The sequence below is a fragment of the Aotus nancymaae genome, unplaced genomic scaffold (assembly GCF_030222135.1).
Source record: "Aotus nancymaae isolate 86718 unplaced genomic scaffold, 86718_ANA_hifiasm-v0.15.2.pri h1tg000059l, whole genome shotgun sequence".
NCBI lineage: Eukaryota > Metazoa > Chordata > Mammalia > Primates > Aotidae > Aotus > Aotus nancymaae.
In genome coordinates, this window is record NW_026988473.1 from 10,885,048 (window position 1) to 10,899,251 (window position 14,204).

The 14,204-nt window shown below is 38.4% G+C and overlaps 1 protein-coding gene across 1 annotated transcript; it reads right to left on the minus strand.

Annotated features, from left to right (window-relative positions):
• Positions 1-9,946: 9,946 nt before the first annotated feature.
• Positions 9,947-11,561, minus strand: LOC105730300 (olfactory receptor 4D6). Its single transcript, XM_012471399.3, has one exon. The coding sequence runs from the start codon at positions 11,384-11,386 to the stop codon at positions 10,442-10,444; it is 945 nt and encodes a 314-aa protein (XP_012326822.2). The 5' UTR covers positions 11,387-11,561; the 3' UTR covers positions 9,947-10,441.
• Between the last annotated feature and the right edge of the window lie 2,643 nt (positions 11,562-14,204).

Consider the following 14,204-nt stretch of genomic DNA (forward strand, 5'->3'; position numbering starts at 1 on the left):
TGGAAAATATTCAAAGTAAAATTAGTCATACATAATCAATAACAACATCTCAATTTCACTATGCATAACCTTAACCTTAGCTAGAAGTTTGTTTTTACCTAGCTCCTTTGATCCTAAAACTCTTAACTACATATTGGATGCTATTAGTTACAGTGCATAACAGAAGACTACTGATATTAATTCTTGAAAATCTTGTCTAAAGGTTAAGCCCTTTGCAGTGCTAAATATCTTAGTGTCTTTGCTCCACTCTTGGAAAGAAAAGTCAGACTCAAGGAATCACATCTTTAAAAGTTCTTCCATTGTGTCCTTGACTTATGTAAAAATATCTGAGGCTCATGCTTAATTTATGAAATGGAAAGAGAATGTTACTGGACAACAGAGTAGAAGTCAAGTGGCTGATTTCGCTGTTGGTGATGGAGTTTCAATGGGAGTTATTAAAATATTACCAAAATATGAGCGTGTATACACAGACACATATGGGTACATTTTGGTTGGTGTCCAGATCCTCTAGGGGCAATATCTCCTTAACCACAGTTCAATAAGAACTTCGTTAATACATGCCAAATGCTATGCCAGAGAGACTTTGAGTCCAATTTTCACAGCTTGCAAGGCTCAGAGGACATCATTTACCGGTGGCTTCCAATTAGATTGCCAAAAAACTAGGAGAACTGGACCTCAAGTAATTTGCTACTAGTCCAGTTTCTAATTAAACACAGAATGAATCTAACCCCATGATGCATGTTTTCGTTTTTTCACACACACAACACATACACACACACACAACACACACACTACTGTTCATCTCACTTGAGTATGACCATGATGTTTTAATAAATGTCCATATAAACAGAAACAACTTAAGTGATATTTGGGGAATATACATTTTTCTGTTTCCAACACTCTACTTTTGTGAACTTTCAATTTGGAGACAGATGAGTCAGTGTAAGATAATAAAACTGTGCACATAAAAGCAATACTTATTTTAGTCTAACTCAATTTACTGAAAGCTTTAATTTTACATAGAACCCACACCTGCTTTCCAGAATGACAAACAACCTTTTGATCCAGCAATTCCACAGCTGGGTATATAGCCAAAAGAGAAGAAATCAATATATTGAAGAGATAACTGTACTCTCATGTTTATTGCAGCACTATTCATAATAGCCAAAATATGGAATTAACATAATTGTCTATTAATGGATGAATGGATAAAGAAAATATGGTAAATATACACAATGAAAGATTATTCGGCCATAGAAAGAATAAAATCCTGTCATTTGCAGCGACATAGAAAGAACTGGACATCATTATGTTATATGAAATAAGACAATCACAGAAATATAAGTATCACATATCTCACCAATACATGGGAGCTAAAAAGGTGGATCTCATGAAGATAGAGAGTAGATTAATGGTTATTGGAGGCAGGGAAAAATAGGGGGAAGAAAGTTTGATTAATGAGGACAGACGTGCAGTTTTACAGAAGAAATAAGACCTAGTGTTAGATCAGTAGAGTGACTATATTTTACAATAATCTATTGTATATTTCAAAATAGCTGAAAGAGAAAAATCCAAATGGTTGCAGCATAAAGACAAATATTTAAGGTGATAGATATTCCAAGTATACTTTTTTGATCTTTATAAATTATATAAATATATTAAATTATCACATATGCCCTAAAACTATGTTCATATATTATGTATAAATTAAAAAATTAAGATAAATAAAAAATCAATTTTTTGAACAGATATAGAGCTGTTTAGACAAAATAATCTTATGTCAGTTTTGGTAATTTGTGTCTTACAAAGAATTTGCCCAATTTATTTATTTTATTTTTCCATAAGTTACTGGGGTACAGGAGGTATTTTGTTATATGAGTAAGTTCTTTAGTGGTGATCTGTGAGATTATGGTGCACCCACCACCCAAGCAGTATACACTGCACCAGTCTTTTATCCCTCACCCCATCCCACTCTTCCCCCCAAGTCCCCAAAGTCCATTGTGTCATTCTTTTTTAAAAAATATGTATATTTTATTGTACTTTAGGTTCTCAGGTATATGTGCAGAACATGCAGGATTGTTGCATAGGTACATACATGGCAGTGTGGTTTGCTGCCTCCATCCCCTCACCACCTATATCTAGCATTTCTCCCCATGTTATCCCTCCCCAACTCCCTACCCCTTGCTGTCCCTCCCCTAGTCCCCTGCAACAGACTCCAGTGTGTGATGCTCCCCTCCCTGTGTCCATATGTGCTCATTGTTCAACACCCAACTATGAGTGAGAACATGCAGTGTTTGATTTTCTTTTCTTGTGTCAGTTTGCTGAGAATGATGGTTTCCAGATTGATCCATATCCCTACAAAGGACACGAACTCATTGTTTTTTTATGGCTGCATAATATTCCACAGTGTATATGTGCCATATTTTCCTTGTCCAGTCTATCATTGATGGGCAATTGGGTTGGTTCCAGGTCTTTGTTATTGTAAACAGTGCTGCTATGAACATACATGTGCATGTGTCTTTAGAATAGAACAATTTATAATCCTTTGGATATATACCCAGTAATGGGATTGCTGGGTCAAATGGAATTTCTACTTCTAGGTCCTTAAGGAATTGCCACACTGTCTTCCACAATGGTTCAACTAATTTACACCCCAGTCAACAGTGTAAAAGTGTTCCTATTTCTCCACATCCTCTCCAGCATCTGTTGTCTCCAGATTTTTTAATGATTGCCTTTCTAACTGGCATGAGGTGATGTCCCAATGTGGTTTTGATTTGCATTTCTCTAATGACCAGTGATGATGAGCATTTTTTCATATGTTTGTTGATCTCATATATGTCTTCTTTTGCAAAGTGTCTGTTCATGTCATTCACCCACTTTTGAATGGGTTTTTTGTTTTTTTCTTGTAAATCTGTTTTCGTTGTTTGTAGATTCTGGATATTAGCCCTTTGTCAGATGGGTAAACTGTTTTTCCAGTGTTATCTTCTAGAATTTTTATAGCTTCAGGTCTTAGGTTTAAGTCTTGAATCCACCTTTAGTTGACTTTTGTATAATGTGAGAGATGAAGATCCAGTTTTATTCTCCTACGTATAGCTAGTCAATTATCTCAACACCATTTGTTGAAAAAAGTCTTCTTTCCCTACTTTATGTTTCTGTTTGCTTTGTCAAATATCAGTTGGCTATAAGTATTTGAGTTTATTTCTGGGTTCTCTATTTTATACCAGGATGATGTTGTTTTGGTGACTATGGCCTTATAGTACAGTTTGAAATCTGGTAGTTTGATGCCTCCAGATTTGTTCTTTTTGATCAGTCTTGCTTTGGCTATGAAGTCTCTTTTTTTAAGTTCCATATGACTTTTAGGATTTTTTTTCTTCTAATTTTGTGAAGAATGATGGTGGTATTTTGATGGGGATTGCATTAAATTTGTCGATTGCATTTGGCAGTATGGCTATTTTCACAATATTGCTTCTACCCACCCATGGGCATGGAATGTGTTTCCATTTGTTTGTTTGTGTCATCTATGATTTCTTTCAGCAATGTTTTATAGTTTTCCTTGTCTTTCACCTCCTAGTTAGGTATATTCCTAAGTATTTTATTTATTTTTTTGTAGCTATTGTAAAAGGGGTTGAGTTCTTTGTTGGATTCTCTGCTTGGTCACTGTTGTTGTGTAGAAGAGCTACTGATTTGTGTACATTAATCTTGTATCCATAAACTTTGCTAAATTATTTTATCAGTTCTAGGAGTTTTCTGAAGGAGTCTTTAGGGTTTTCAAGGTAAAAGATCATGTTGTCAGCAAACAGTAACACTTTGACTTCCTCTTTACTGATTTGGATGCCCTTTCTTTCTTTCTCTTGTCTGATTGCTCTGGCTTGGACTTCCAGCACTATGTTGAAGAGGAGTGGTGAGAGTGGGCATCCTTGTCTTATTCCAGTTCTCAGTGGGAATGTTTTCAACTTTTCCCCATTCAGTATTATGTTGGCTGTGGGTTTGTCATAGATGGCTATTAATACATTGAGTAATGTCCCTTGTATGCTGATTTTGCTGAGAGTTTTAATCATAAAGGGATGTTGGATTTTGTCAAATGCTTTTTCTGCATCTATTGAAATGATCATGTGGTTTTGGTTTTTAATTTCATATATGTGGTGTATCATATTTATTGACTTGCCTATGTTAAACCATCCCTGCATCCCTGGTATGAAACCCACTTGATCATGGTGGACTACCTTTTTGATATGTTGTTGGATTTGGTTAACTAGTATTTTGTTAAGGACTTTAGTATCTATATTCATCAAGGATATCATTCTGTAGTTTTCTTTTTTGATTGTGTCTTTCCTGGTTTTGGTATTAGGGTGATGCTGGCTTCATAGAATTAGTTAGGGAGAATTCCTTTTTTCTCTACCTTGTGGAATATTGTCAAAAGGATTGGCATCAATTCTTCTTTGAATGCCTGGTAGAATTAAGCTGTGAATCCATCTGGTCCTGGACTTTTTTTGTTGGTAATTTTTAAATTACCATTTCAATCTCGCTGCTTGTTATTGGTCTGTTCAGGGTAGCTAATTCTTCCTGATTTAAGCTAGGGGGTTGTATTTTGCTAGGAATTTATTCTTCTCTTTAGGTTTTCTAGTTTATGTGCATAAAATTGTTCATAGTAGGCTTGAATAATCTTTCATATTTCAGTGGTGTCAGTTATAATATCTCCTGTTTCATTTCTTAGTGATGTTATTTGGATTTTCTCTCTTCTTGGTTAATCTTGCTAATGGTGTGTCAGTTTTATCTATCTCTTCAAAGAACCAGCAACGTTTTGTTGCATTGGATTAATTAAAGAAAAATAAAGTTCCTGATAGGCTCAAGTGACATATAGGAGACCACACAGCAAGGTAGCAGTGAAGTCAGCTTTTGACTTTCAGCCCAATACATTTTCCATTCATGACACTTCAATATATTTTTTTCCTGGAGTATGACACCATAATTTCAATAATTTATAAAATTTATAGTGGTGGCAACATGACAAAAGTTAACTCAGAGGAAAAAAGCCATACTCAGCTTAAGCATCTGCCTGAGTCATCTGGCACAATAGTACAGATAGAAGGTCCCCATTTCAGTGCACAGCTGGAAGGCATAATGCTCAGGTTGTGGAAAAACAAGCTTTGGAAGGGTGATAACCTTAAAAAATCATGTGGATAAACAAACCCAAAACATATGTTGCCTCTCATTTGCTCCAGAGAATGTGACTTTTTGTTCCCCAAGTCTATTTCTTCCACGTGGGCACACTCAAGTCCACAAGATGTACTGATAGAGACAGCATTTCATTCCAATGACATATACTCAGTATACTGACATATACTGAATGGGTACCTCCTGGTACCCACTTGGCAAGGTACCAGGATATTATGCAAAATTAACTCTCCTAGGATTCCACTTTACTTCTCTTACTCTCTTTTCTCCATCCTCAGTTAAAGCCTATCATCTATTCTAGATTGTTGCAGGAATTCCCTAACTGGTCTCTTTTTCTTTGGTCTACATTTCTCTTACCTCATTTTCTTTGTTGTTTCCAGAAATGTCTTTTTATCCTAAATAAGACCATGTTACTTCTTTGTTTAAATTTTTTAATCATTCCTTATTGCCTAAAAAATAAAGTTTAAGCTCCTTTTTTTTGGACCAGGCATGGTGGCTCATGCTTGTATTCCCAGCACCTTGTGAGGCCGAGGCGGGAGGATCAGTTGAGGTCAGGAGTTTGTGACCAGCCTGGCCAACATGGTGAAATCCTGTCTCTACTAAAAATAAAAAAATTAGCCAGGAGTGGTGGCGAAGGCCTGAAATCCAGCTACTTGGAAGGGTGAGGCAGGAGAATAGCTTGAACTATAGAGGCAGAGTTTGCAGTGAGCCGAGATCGTACCACTGCACTCCAGCCTGGGTGACAGAGTGAGACTCCATCTCAAAACAAACAAACAAACAAACAAACAAACCCAAAACCCCCCAAACTCTTTTTTTATACCCATTTTTTTTTTAATCTTAGATATTATCTGGTGCCTTGTTTCCTTTGATTCTCGGTTTCAGTGGCTCAAATACTCTGCAAATTATTGTTTGCCTGTGCTTTTGGGTCTATGTTCCTGTTGCTCCCTCTGCCTACCATGTCCTTCCCATTCTCAGAACATGCCAGCTATCTGCCTTGACACATCCCGGTCTTCCAACACTTAGGTTCAGGGTATACTCTTTTGAGGACATTTTCCTAACACTCCTCACCCAGTTCCCTCCTGTGTGTCTCTGCCATTCTCTGCCCTGACTTCTCTTCTGATATTTATCATGGTTTATAGTATCTAATTTCTTATATGTCTGTCTCTCCTTAATTCAGTATAATTCCATTAAGCTTCAAGTTCATCCTGTCTGCTCAATGTTTTTATTCATCCTAATGTTGTTAAAGCCTCACCTAGTCTGGGGCACATGTTAGGTGCTTATTAGTGCTTTTTACATTAATGAATAAATCTAGTTTATAAATGCATATCATGACTTATATGTATCGGCTTTTGAGTCTGAGTGAGTGAGAAGAATCTTGATGAACACAGGTTAAGAAACTATCTTGCTTGTGTCTCTTCTTTTTATTTTTGAGACAGAGTTTCACTCTTGTCACTCAGGCTGGAGTGCAATGGCATGATCTCTGCTCACTGCAACCTCTGCCTCCTGGGTTCAAGTAATTCTCCTGCCTCAGCCTCCTGAGTACCTGAGGTTACAGGCATATGATACCACGCCCAGATAATTTTTGTATTTTTAGTAGAGATGGGGTTTCACCATGTTGGCCAGGTTGGTCTCAAACTCCTGACTTCAGGTGATCCTCCCACCTCCGCCTTCCAAAGTGCTGGAATTACAGGCATGAGCCACCGCGCCCAGTCTTTGTTGCTCATATCTTTGAGTTGGTTTCAGGGATGCTAGGTAGAGATTCTTGTTCTGATCCAGACCATGAAAAAATTCTGTGGCTTTGAGAAAGCTGCTTTACCTCCTTGTGCCTCAGATCCTCAGTGGTGAAATTCCGCGGCAGTCTATGATAATGCAGTGTGGGATAATGTTAAGAGCTTTGGATTAGGGCACACCGGGGTTGGAGTTCTGTCTCTTCCTACTTTGTTACCTGAAGAAAGTCCTTTATTTTTCTTTAGTTTACTCCTCTGGAAACTGGGAAGCATAATACTTTGTTAGGTAGCATAAGGAGTAAATGTGGTCATGTTTGTAAAGTACCTGTCATTCAGTAGTAGACATTCAGTTAACGTGGTTCCCTTCCCTTTCTCCTAAAACCAAATCTTTCCTGCCTATCATGAAAGGTTATTTATAAAGACATTTGCAAAATGTAAAATGCTATTCTGTGAAAGAACAGCTTCTCTTTGAATCAGCTTGCTTATTTTTGTTTCAGTGAACATGTGTGAACTGACTAAGTGGAACCGAGGCTTCAGCACTGGGTGAATGGATTTGGGACTAGGCTGCCTTTGAATCAAAGCGAAACGACACCTAGTGAACCATGGTCAAAAGCTGCATATGGAGCTGACTGTGAAAGTTTCATGGTTGTTAAGGGACTTTGAGGTTAAAGTTGTGTTTTTGTAAGGAAACACCTATTTTGTAGAAAGAACTTCATGATCCTCATGAACAAACCATAAACTGAAACAAAATCTGCTCCTTTCTTTTTCTTTTTTATTTTATGTTTACTTTAATTTGTTTTTGAAGACAGAGTCTTATTCTGCTGCTCAGGCTGGAGTGCAGTGGCATGATCTCTGCTTACTGCAATCTCTGCATCCTGGGTTCAAGCGATTGTTGTGCCTCAGCCTCCTGAGTAGCTGAGACTACAGGGGTGTGCCACTATACCTGGCTAATTTTTTTGTGTTTTTGATAGAGATGGGATTTCACTATGTTGGCCAGGCTGGTCTTGAACTCTCAGCTGAGTTCAGGCAATCCACCCATCTCAGCCTCCCAAAGTGCTAGGATCACAGGCATGAGCCACCACCTGGTTTTTCTTTTAAATCAAATACAAACTGCCTTCTCTTTTATCATGCTGACCCATTGCAGTGGTTCCTTTTTATGAAGACATTATTTATTTCTCAATATTTAACATCCATTTTTTTGGTTTCCTGTTGCTAAAGTTTTCAACTATTTTTGCCATATCTTATACACTTGACATATTTTTCATGCTCATCATATTCATGTATAATCCATAATATCTCGTACTCTGACAGTTTAATATTCTTACCTAAATCCTTCAGTGTCCAACCATCAATTTACACCACCTGAGACTGGGTAGCTGGGCCTCAGCCTATATAACGGTGGGGAAATATGGTGCTTGAAGGTAAAGTCCTTCTGAAGATAAATTATACCAGATTTCAACGTCTTCTCTTCAGCCTTCATGTTGGAAAGGCAGACTAAGAGAGTTACATAATTGTTGGCTTTTCCGCCTGGCTCAAAATGTCCTTGCTGCGTGCACTAATCTCTCAGGCTCAGGCCTAATATGAGAATTAGCAAAGGAAATTTTATTGGATATGAGTGTTGAAATAGAATGGGCATTCTTCTGGTAGTGTGAGAATTCCAGTGGGAGTTATTAAACAGTTTCCAAGTTATTACCGCAAGCAAGTTCACACATAGGCGCATACACCGCCACCCTCCTCCGCCAAATAAAGGTGCCCATATTTCTCTGCTTTCCAAATTCTTTCAAGGCCCCAGAAGACATGGACATGAATCTGCCTATTCTGTGTTTCTCTGCATTTTGGGAAAATATTGGTATCTGGAAACATCTAATGCCATATAATCATTCATACTCAATGAAAGCCTGACATGCCCAAAGAGACAACAATTCGTTCTCAGGGGAGCAACAAAACTTATATATTAAAATAATGTATGGCTCTTCAAAAGGCCTCAGTACATAGAAATATATACAGTATGTTTTTGTTTTGAATTTCCTTGTAAGGGAGCAATTAGGAAAAATGGTAAGAAAGCTCCCTGAGGGGGCCAATAACTCTGTGTGTGCGTGTGTGTGTGTGTGTGTGTGTGTGTATGTAAACAAGGTCTTGCTGTGTTGTCCAAGCTAGTCTCCAATGCCTGGGCTCAAACGATCCTCCTGCCATGAGTAGCTGTGACTCAAGGCCCTTGGGACTACAGGGGAAGCTGATTAGGAGTCTTGGCTCAATATCTCTGTCTTGTAGGACTCAGGGAGGATCACAGATATATGTCAACTATTAGGATCTTCTTGGCCAAATATTAATGCATTGTAACAGTTTGGTACCTTGCAAAACTTTTTTTCAATGTGTTGCAATTTCTTGAGCTTCCTTACTTCCCTTGGATAATTTTTGAACTACTGTTGAAGGCTGAAGGGTGGATTTGAAGTGAGTATAGAGGGAGAAGGAGCATTCATTGTCTCTTTACATATCTACTCTCTTGGAATCCTTCCCTTGAGAGACAGGTGGATTCTAACACAGACTCAGTGGCTATTCCTAAATGACCCTGAATACAATGTGTTTCTTTCCTCTCCTGGAACAAAAAATGGGCCATGAAAGCATAAAATGTATTTATCAGATAGGTTTTGTTTTCTTGAACTACCATGACTTGTCTTGAATTTTTTATGTCTATCCTTACATAAACAAAAACTATGGTTTTATTCCAGTCATAAAATCCCCGAGGGTGAAATGTAAAGAGGGTATAAAGAAACAAAGGAAGTTCAGGTTAACATAAAAAAAATTGTCTCTGTGCTTATATGTCCCCAAACTATACAAGTATCTTTTAAATTTCAGTAGATAAATCGGTAGACTAGACTTGAGAACAGGAAATACTTGGTCCATGTGTAAATTTGTCCATGTATATATTTGATTTACAATTTAAAATATTTCTTCTCTTTTCACTAATTAGTGAAATATATTTAAGATCCTACACTTAAAATATAGAACCAAATGATTTTAATAATTGACTGAATGTAGCAGAGTCATCAGAGAAAGCATATATGAAATAAATGTATATAGTCTATGTATACGCACATTTAGGAATAAAGGGATGGGTAATAGGGAATGTTGATTGAATGTCCGATTAATGCCAGGAGTAGTGCTAATCTTCACAACGATCATCCTCACAGCACTGATCACATTTTATTGTTTTGACGACCTTGTGAGCAAGTAATGTTACTTTCATATTATGGGTGCTAAAAGTGAGGTAAGTGTTGGCATGAGTCACAGATAACACCAAAAAGCATTTAGAGTATTGATTTCAACCTTATATCTCCTTCTTCTTCCCAGTCCACAAACTGATAACTCACATTGTTTAATCTCATTTCTTCTTTTTGTTTGTTTACTCCCTCCAGTGGAATCGAGTGGTTATCAAGATATATAATGAAGTGGTGGAAGAAGAGCTAGCTACCTGTTACTCTTAGGTTAGCATTTTGAGAAAACTAAATCAGATGGACTTTCACTCTCCATCTGACTGCTCACCCCCATTTTCTGTCCTCGGAAGGCCCAAGCCTCCTCTGCAGCCTCTGCATGGCTGACTTCATCTCTTGATTTCTTAGGGTGTAGATGATGGGGTTCAGCATGGGGGTAATGACCGTGTTATTCATGGATATGGTTGTGTCCATGGGCAGCGTCGTGAAGGGCCGGCAGTAGATGTAAATGCAAGGCACAAAGTGAAGAGTCACCACCAGGATGTGAGAAGTGCATGTGGAGAGGGCCTTGTTCCGCCCCTCCCCAGAGTGGGATCTCAGCATCACCAGAATGACGGTGTAGGAGCCCAGGAGCAAGAGGAACCAGAGCAGGGTCACCAGTCCATTGTTAGAGATCATGAGAAGCTCCAAAGCAAAGGTGTCAGTGCAGGCCAGTTTTACCACCTGGGGCACATCACAGTAGAAGGCATCCAGCGTGTTGGGGCCACAGAAGGGGAGTGGGAGCATCAGAATTACCTGGACAATTGAATGCAAACCACCACCCACCCAAGAAGCCACCACCAAGGCCAACCACACCTCTTTCCTCATAATGGTCACATAGTGCAGGGGCTTGGCGATTGCAAGGTATCTGTCATAGGCCATCACAGAGAGGAAAAAAATATCTGCCCCACCAGCAAAGTGGAAGAAAAAGATCTGTGCCATGCAGCCATTGTAGGAGATGGTTTTCCTTTCTGATAAAAGATCCACCAGGAACTTAGGGAGGGTGACGGATGAAAAGACAATGTCCAGGACTGATTTGTTCCGCAGGAGAAAGTACATGGGCATGTGCAGGTGGGACTCACAGGTGATAGTGACCACAATGAGTGCATTTCCTAGGATGGTTGCCACATACACAGCAAAGAAGACCACAAATAAGAAAAGCTCCAGGTCCCGGGAATGAGTAAGTTCCAGGAAGAAAAACTCCTTCACATTAGTGTGGTTGATCTGGTCCATGATGGGGATGACTCTCCTCCAGGTCCTACCTTGGGCCAAGATATGTTAGGGGTTGGATTATGGTGACAAAAGGTAGCAAAATCATTGATCACATACTACTTTCAAGCATCGAGGTCATCATGACTACCCAGAAAAACTGGACCAGTCTTCCCTTTGTGGTCTGGAAATTCTTCATCCATAGGGTGCTCCTTTCTTATTGTAAATACCCTGGGTTGACAAAAAAAAAAAAACCCATCATCTGTCTATATCCTCACTCTGACTAGAGAGAGATGGATGGACTGTGGCCATTTGCCTATGCTTTACCAAGGACTTTCACCTGCAATAGCTCATCTTGATTTTGATTCTCATGAAGTTTCTGAAGAGTCTTTAGAATGGTTATCTCCATTTTATATATGGGGAAACTGAAGCTTTAGAGCAGTTAATGACTTATTCACATCTGCATAGTCACAAAATTCGTGAGTTGTAAATCGAGGATTCAAATCCAAATCATTTTTCTGACTTGAGAGAGATTCCCTCCTTGACCAAATTTTGGTTAGGCTCCTCTGAGCCCTTTTCTTGACTATGACTCAACCTTGACCTTCCTCGTCTGTCTTTGCTGAGCCCAGTTTTAGTAGGAATCTTGCCAAGTCAGTTTAATGAGAATTTCCCACCGTTGATATCTAATCAAATTCCTTACCCTTTTATATATTTATTATTTTTAACCTCATCCCTCACCTTCAATATCTAAGTCCTTGTGTCTAAATCCTTGGCCAGACTTTAGCAAGAATTCTTTTATGCCAGTTTAGGAAGAATCACCCTACCTTCGATATCACTTCTTAGTAATTTTCAATCCACTGACCTCCCTCACTCTGCTCATTGCTTACAAATCTTCACTTGTTTTTGCTATATTTTGAGTTGAGCTCAATCAACTCAACTTTTTCTTCTACTGCAAGAGTTTTAAATGAAATTTGTCTTCCTGTCTTTAATAATTGCCTGGTGAATAATTTTTCTTTAACATAACAGTCTCCAGAGGTTTTTCCACTGTACCAGTCTGAGAAATCAGAGTCTAGTTTGGTTTACTAGAATTTTAGTGTTTATATAAGGCTTAAACAGTTTATTGAGTAGCCTGACTACCTAATCCTCATCTCGTCCCTTATAAAAAGAGAAGAGTCAGGCCCTTTTAAGTAATCTTCTTTGGCACTCTAGGATGCCTGGACCTTGCTATTGACACACAGTGCTTTCGGTAAAGTATAGAGCTACAATCACTGTTCAGGGCATATTTTAGTATCACAGAAAAACTGATCATTAGAGCTTCACAGGACTTTAGAGGTAAATTAGTCTAATTCTTCTTACTTTAGGGGTGACTGGAGAAGGACGTTTATTTTTTGAGAATCATAGTTTGAATTGGTGAAAGAAATAAAACTTTTTTTTTTTTGAAATGGAGTCTCACTCTGTAGCCCAAGCTGGAGTGCAATGGCGAGATCTCAGCTCACTGCAAGTTCCAGTTCCCAGGTTCAAGTGGTTCTGCTGCCTTAACCTCTTGAGTAGCTGGGATTACAGGTGCCCAGCTAATTTTTGTATTTTTAGTAGAGATGGGATTTCACCATGTTAGTCAAGCTGGTCTTGAACTCCTGACCTCAGGTGATTCACTTGCCTTGGCCTCCCAAAGTGCTGGGATTACAGACGTGAGCCACCACGCCTGGCCACGATAGAGAATTTTAACCAGGTTTATTGACTCAAATTCCAGGGATATTCTACTATTGCTATATGATAGCAATTTACTATATTAATATTGCTTTTTCCCAAATCAGAAATTCAGTCATGGGAGGACAAACTTCTTTCAGTAAGAATATCTGTATGATCCAGGTGCAGTGGCTAATGTCTGTAATCTCAGCACTTTGGGAGGTTGAGGCAGGCAGATTGCTTGAGCTGAGGAGTTTGAGACCAGCCAGGGCAACATAGGAAGACCCCATCTCAATAACAACAACAAATTAAAAAAAAAATTAGCCAGGCACGGTGCTGTGCACCTGCAGTCCCAGCTACTCAGGAGGCTGAAGTGGGAGGATCGCTTGAGCCCAGGAATTCAAGGCTACAGTGAGCTATGATTGTGCCATTGTACTCCAACTTGGGTGACAGAACAAGTCCCCATCTCTACAAAACAACGACAACCCCACACCCAAACCATTTGATACAGCAGGCATGTGAAACAAAAGAATATCTGTTTGTCCCAAAGACTCATATTCTACATAATGTAAAAAATTTTAAATAATTGAGATGACCAAAATCTAATTCAACAATAAAAAGTAGGCAATCGGCATTTGAAAAAACATAACTATGTCTGAAGAAGATAGTATAAGAAGGAAGAGAGTATACCAGATGAAAAAAGGATAGAGCACTTTCCCTGAAATAAAAGCAAAAGAAAGTATTCCATAAACAACATAGTTCTTAATTTTTCTTACTTCTGTTCTCTTACAGTTGAGTCTATTTTATAGTTTAGTTTGAGGGGTTAGAACATATAGAAGTCCTCTTAAACAAAAATCTTGTGATCTTCTTAGATCTCTGATGTTTCCACCATTAGAATAACTTCATTCCTGTGGAAGTAAGTTGCCTCTTTTATTTTTATTTATTTATTTTTAATTAAAAAACTTTTAATAGTCTTTTAAAAATTGCACCTATGTAAGGTATACAGCCCAAAATAAATCTTAATTTAATATGCCAGCATCCAATAACACACTAACTGGTACAATGTATTTTGGAAATATGTTATTGCCTTTTATCAGAGTGTCTACAAGGAAGAGCATCCACCTTAGGACTGTACTCAGGGCAGGATCTATTCAGT

Excerpts from the sequence above, each read along its gene's own strand:
- LOC105730300 (XM_012471399.3), bottom strand. The coding sequence starts at position 11,386 with ATGGACCAGATCAACCACACTAATGTGAAGGAGTTTTTCTTCCTGGAA.